General features: G+C 35.9%; 2 protein-coding genes across 2 annotated transcripts; one reads left to right on the top strand and one right to left on the bottom strand.

The window, feature by feature from the left end:
* Window positions 1-486: 486 nt before the first annotated feature.
* LOC139855210 (uncharacterized) lies at window positions 487-1,359 on the bottom strand. The gene is made up of 2 exons (XM_071844451.1): window positions 925-1,359; window positions 487-826 (listed from the first exon to the last, which is right to left on the bottom strand). The coding sequence occupies exons 1-2, from the start codon at window positions 1,271-1,273 to the stop codon at window positions 810-812; spliced, it is 366 nt and encodes a 121-aa protein (XP_071700552.1). The 5' UTR covers window positions 1,274-1,359; the 3' UTR covers window positions 487-809.
* Window positions 1,360-4,557: 3,198 nt separating this feature from the next.
* LOC139886499 (uncharacterized) lies at window positions 4,558-5,227 on the top strand. Its single transcript, XM_071870337.1, has 2 exons — window positions 4,558-4,644; window positions 4,778-5,227. Exons 1-2 carry the CDS (start codon window positions 4,558-4,560, stop codon window positions 5,225-5,227), a joined length of 537 nt encoding a protein of 178 aa, XP_071726438.1.
* Window positions 5,228-5,757: the final 530 nt, after the last annotated feature.

Below are 5,757 nucleotides of genomic sequence, written 5' to 3'. Positions count from 1 at the left end.
GTGGAGTAAGTTGTGAGATAATCCCACAACTCCTAAGATGATCTTAGAAGGCATCGCTTAGGTATTCACCTCCTCTATCGGTACGAAGTACCTTAATTGTCCTATTGAGTTGATTTTGTACTTCGTTTTGATATTCTTTGAATGCTTCAAACGTTTCGCCCTTGTGTCTTAATAAGTAGACATATCCGAAACGACTAAAGTCATCAATGAAAGTAACAAAGTATCTTTCACCATTCCTAGTCATGGGTTTAAAGGGTCCACATACATCCGAATGTATTAATCCCAATAAATCTTTAGCCCTTTCATAGGTCCCTTTGAAAGGTGCTTTAGTCATCTTGCCTTGTAAACAAGATTCACATACTTCAAACGAATCCATTTCATTTGATTTCAAAAGTCCATACTTTTGAAGTGTATGTATTCGGTTCTTGTTTATGTGACCAAGGCGACAATGCCATAAGTAGGAATTACTCAAATCCCTTTTGAGTTTCTTGGTGCTTGTATGGTACATTGAGCTACTAGATGATGTGTCATCATGAACCAATTCATAAATTCCATTTGAAGGTGAAGCCTTGAAATAGAATACATTATCTAAATAAATATGGATATCATCATTAACAAAATTAAGATTAAAACCACATTGTTTCAAACGGGAAATGGAAATAATGTTTCGACATAAATCGGGTGCATACAAAACATCTTCCAAAATAAGTTCCAAACCACTTGGAAGCTTTAACACAAAGTCTCCTTGAGCCTTCACTTGCACTTTGGCTCCATTACCCATGTAGAGACTTGATGTTCCCGTTTGCTTGCTACTTCTTTTGAACCCCTGCAATGAATTGCAAATGTGAGTTCCACATCCAGTGTCTAATACCCATGTATTAGAAGAAGTAATACTAAGCTCTATATATACCATATATATATTACCTGAGGTTTGCCCTGCATCCCTCTTGTCCTTCAACTCCTTAAGATAAACCGGACAGTTTCGTTTCCAATGACCCATCTCACCGCAACCGAAACATGGGTCTTCCTTGGGGTTTGCCTTCTCGGCTACCTTTTTCTTCTTAGCCTTGTTGATGGTTGGGGTAACCATCTTCCCCTTCCCTTTGCCTTGATGGGCGGGTCCTTTTCTCTTAGCCACCTTTGGCTTAGAGGTGTTACCTTTGGACCCACTTTGATCGATTGCTAACACGGGTAAAGCCCTTTTACCCATGCTAGTTTCCGCCGTTCTAAGCATACCGTGAAGCTCACCTATGCTCTTATCCATCCCATTCATATTGTAATTAATTACAAATTGATCAAACCTTTTTGATAGGGAGTTAAGGATAAGATCGGTGGCTAACTCGTTGGAAATGTTTAGGTTAAGACGGTTAGCACGATCGATAAGGCTTTTCATCTTAAGTACATAAGATGAAACCGATTGGGTATCGTCCATACGACAAGCATGTAGCGCCCGAACCGTTTCGAAGCGCTCGACACGCGCTTGTTGGAGGAACATCTCCTTCAATTGCGTTATCATGTCGTATGCACTATGGTGCTCGAAATCCTTTTGGAGTTCGGGTATCATAGTCCCAAGCATTAAGCATGAGACTTGAAGGGAGTCGTGGCAATACTTATCGTAAGAGGCCATTGCCTCCACATCATTCTCATCCGGTTGATCGGGAATGGGGTCCTCAAGCACATACATTTTATCCTCTTGTTTGAGGATAATCCGAAGATTGCGGAACCAATCCATAAAGTTTGTATGGTTGAGTTTGTCTTTCTCTAAGAGAGACCTTAATGATAGGTGGTTCAGGTTAAGTGGTGCGTTTGGAATGTTGTTGTTGTTATTGGCGGCCATCTACAAAATTAACAAAGTTCGTTTAAGTATTGATTTTAATTTAACATTCAATACCCTTTTAAATTTTAATTGACTTATTAAATATTAGAATCCAACGGTAAATCAAATTTCGGTTAGGTGACCTTTATCCCGTTATTTGATTTAGCTAGGTAGTCATTATATGACAATTGCAATCCTTTTGCAACTTCTAAGTTATGGGATCATGCAATCCTTTTGCATGGCATATTTATCCCATCAACGCCTATTTGTTCATCATGCTTCGGTGACCCTAAGTTCATGATTCCCAAATCAAGTCGTCCTACTTGTGTAAACGTGTAGACTTAACATACAAGTGGTTAGGTGACCTTTATCCCACATGTATGCGAAGTGTACCTTATTCATATTAGTTCGCTCATGACGGTTAGGTGACCTTTATCCCATCAAGAGTTTCCTAATACGTCTAAGTGTTTCCACAAAAGGATGGCGTTTAACTTGTTTGCCTTGTTAATAAGGGATTTTAAGTTTTCATAAATTCTAGTTTGAGAAAACTTTTGCACCATACACCAACATGCATTTAGTGTATGGTTTATTTGAAAATCCATTTTCATGTTATGTAATAAAGCCAATTTTATTACTTTGATATAAACCATTTTATATGTATGATCCTTATCATGATCTTAATAACCGTTTATTAATGTCCTTTTAGCCATTTCAATTTAACCATTTTAAATTGTCGTTTTGCATGTGATTAATAACGTCTAATTTAACCAATTAAATTTTAGTTTTGTTTGTTGTTAACTTGTGTGATTAACTTGTAGCATACAAACATACAATCCACAATCATACAAGAAATTAAAACAACCACGCATGCAAAACAAAGATGTTCACAATCTAGCCATTTGGTAGGCATTTGTTTAGCCGAAAACAAATGCCACCGGTTAAGGGGTTATAACACAAAGTTAGAGATTTCAAAATCTCCCACTCAATCTTGCATCCAAATGCTTCTTCTTGTGTTCTTCATCTTGCATCTTCATCTTTTACAAAAAATATATCCTAATACATTTTGTCTAAAAAATGAAAATACAACCTAATCTATTTTACATACCAAATATAAAATAAATTACATAACCAAATGAATATTATTACAACCAATTGAATAATTATTACATGCCTTTTGAATGAATAATAATACACACCAAATGAATCATAAATCAACCAAACACACATGCATGCAACACAACGTCAAGGCTAGGATTGTGAACATTACATACAACCAAAATTAGACCAAATGGAAGAACCTAAAAACCCATTTTGGGTCTCCTTAAATTCGGCCTAAATACCAAACCCACCCAAACCCTAAAATTTTTGCATTCTACTATCATGCATGTTCATAAAATGCAAAATATAGTGGGTTTAACATATCATCTCGAAGCATATTTCATCAACTTCGGCTCTAGATACCATTGTTGGGTTTTAACAAGTTTCATAACACTTAAAACCTTTTAAGAACCATTCAAAGCGGAAGCATGAAAAATCATTTGGTAACTTGTTAAATCTTTAACCAATTAAAGTTTAAAACCCAATTAGGATCAAGTTGTGATATATACTTACAAACTACAAGCAAGAATAAGATGTTATACCTATTCCAAGCTAGTTGAAAGAGATGAAGATGATGATGTTGAATGGAGCTTCAAATGGATGAAACCTCAAGAGATTATACCCCAAACTTGTAACCAACACCTTGTACTTTGGTTAGGATTTAATCAACACTTGAGAACAAGCTTGCTAAAAGAAAAATGATCTCCTTAACCTCCTTGAAAGGCCACGGCAGAAACAGCAAGGAAGGGAGAAGAATGCAGTTTTTTTTTCTAGCTTATTTTTATGTGTATTGCATGTCTGTTTTGGTCAAAACCTTGGTTAACCTCTTAAGCATGTGCCTAAGGAATTGTGTTGTCTTAAAAGTGACAAAACAAGCATGGGATGACTCCTTGAAACCCCAAAATCTGCACATGCATATATTTTATAACCAAGCTTATATTTTATAAACTTGTTGTATAAAACTTTGCAATTTTATAAAACTTGTTATATATACATTGTGCATTTGTTAAGTCACATATTTTATAAACCAATCTTATAAAATATAACACAACATAATTATTTAAACCTATAAATAATTAAATACAAATTATCCAAATAATTTATTTCAAGCAATAACATTTCAGAAAACCGATTTTCTAAAGTTCAAGTGTCGCGTATTTATTCAACGATCCAGTCGTTAAGATTAAATACTTATAAAGTGTTGGTAAGTTTGTTATTGGGTATGACCCGACTTGGATCATAACATGTTAGCCACGTTAATTTAATATGTCTCTCGGGCATACGAAATACCTTCACAGGATAGTCTTAATGGGTCTGATGTTAATTCGGACTGTGAGAAAAATGAACCAAAAATTGAGAAATCCAGGAAGAAAGATAACAAGCCAATAAAACTTAAAGAAAAGAAAAAACCCTTGAGAAACCTTCTACGAAATCAAAGTCAAACTGTAACACAAAAAGAGAACCAAAAGGAAAGGGACATGGCGATACTCGAAGAGATCAAAAGGAACAGAAACTAGACTGTTGTTGGTCTTCTATCCGGAGGTGGAAATCTTCCTCTAGAATGATGAACATCAAGAACACTGCGAGGAAAGTTAATCAAGATTCCAATCCAATTAGATCGAGATGCACCTCGTGTGCTCAATATGGCAGTCAACGGAGTAATTCCTCAGTCAAAGAAAGCTCGGATAGTAGAAACACTGTCTCAAAAGTCTCATCCGATGCCACATCAGGTTCTTACTTCCCAATTAATAATGATGAGCTACATGATTTTGGTTGTAAATTAGGGTTAAAGTGGCAGAAAAAACCATCTGCCCATTAATATGGCTGAATTGTCTTTCGTCTCCAATTCTTTTAATAATGAAGATAATTTCATATAACATACGTAGTTTTGGTGTCGGGATAGATAGCAAGTTTGGTCATACAAAGAATTTGATCCTAAAAGAAAAACCTTCGTTTTTAGCTCTACAAGAAACTAAACTACATCAGGTAGATAATAATTGGGTTTTTTCGTTGTGGGGTAATCCAGACTGCGAATTTATTCAACGTGAGATGGTTGGGAAATCAGGCGGGCAGTTGCTGATTTGGGATAAACAAGACTTTGAAGCTACTGATGTAATTAATGTCGAGCATGTAATTGGTATTAGGGGTAAGTGGAAGAGCAACGGTAAGTGTATTAACGTTTTGAATGTGTATGGCCCTCATGAGGATAGTAAGAAAAAGAAATTGTGGGATTCGCTGAGTAGTATATTGGATGATAATGAAGTATGGGTTTTATGTGGTGACTTCAATGAGGTCATGGATGAAACGGAATGATTCAGTTGTGAATTTGTCGAGAATAGAGCAAGATGGTTTAATGATTTCATTAGCTCTAATAACTTGATGGATATTCCTATGGGTGGTAGAACTTTTACACGTATTAGCGATGATGGAGTCAAGTATAGCAAGTTAGATCGATTCCTTGTTACTGGAAATTTTCATACCGTATGGAACAATCTGTCATCGATTGCACTGGATCGTACAAAATCAGATCACTATCCGATTATGTTAAAGGATGGTGAAAAAGATTTTGGTCCCAAACCTGTGAAAATATTCGATGCATGGATACAAGATGAAGGGGCTGAAAAAATAATTAAAGATGCATGGCTCGAAAACAATTCCAATGGGATCAGAAAAGATAGCATGTTCATGAAGAAACTTAAATATGTCAAATCTTCATTACGTGTCTGGAGTGAAGAAAAATTCGGGAAGATAGATGCTGAAATAGAAAATCACAAAAACGTTGCTGATGCACTCGAATTAAAAGCTGAGCATATACCCCTAAACGATTCTGAAGTTGCGGAATG

Source organism: Rutidosis leptorrhynchoides, chromosome 1, assembly GCF_046630445.1.
Source record: "Rutidosis leptorrhynchoides isolate AG116_Rl617_1_P2 chromosome 1, CSIRO_AGI_Rlap_v1, whole genome shotgun sequence".
NCBI lineage: Eukaryota > Viridiplantae > Streptophyta > Magnoliopsida > Asterales > Asteraceae > Rutidosis > Rutidosis leptorrhynchoides.
Note: the sequence above shows the minus strand (reverse complement) of the source record. Positions and strands in the feature narration are given on the sequence as shown.

Bases quoted from the DNA above. Each gene is read 5' to 3' on its own strand.
- LOC139855210 (XM_071844451.1), bottom strand. From the start codon at position 1,273: ATGAATGGGATGGATAAGAGCATAGGTGAGCTTCACGGTATGCTTAGA.
- LOC139886499 (XM_071870337.1), top strand. From the start codon at position 4,558: ATGGCAGTCAACGGAGTAATTCCTCAGTCAAAGAAAGCTCGGATAGTA. The intron at 4,645-4,777 runs GTTCTTACTTCC...TTAATAATGAAG, and splicing joins CTCATCCGATGCCACATCAG to ATAATTTCATATAACATACG.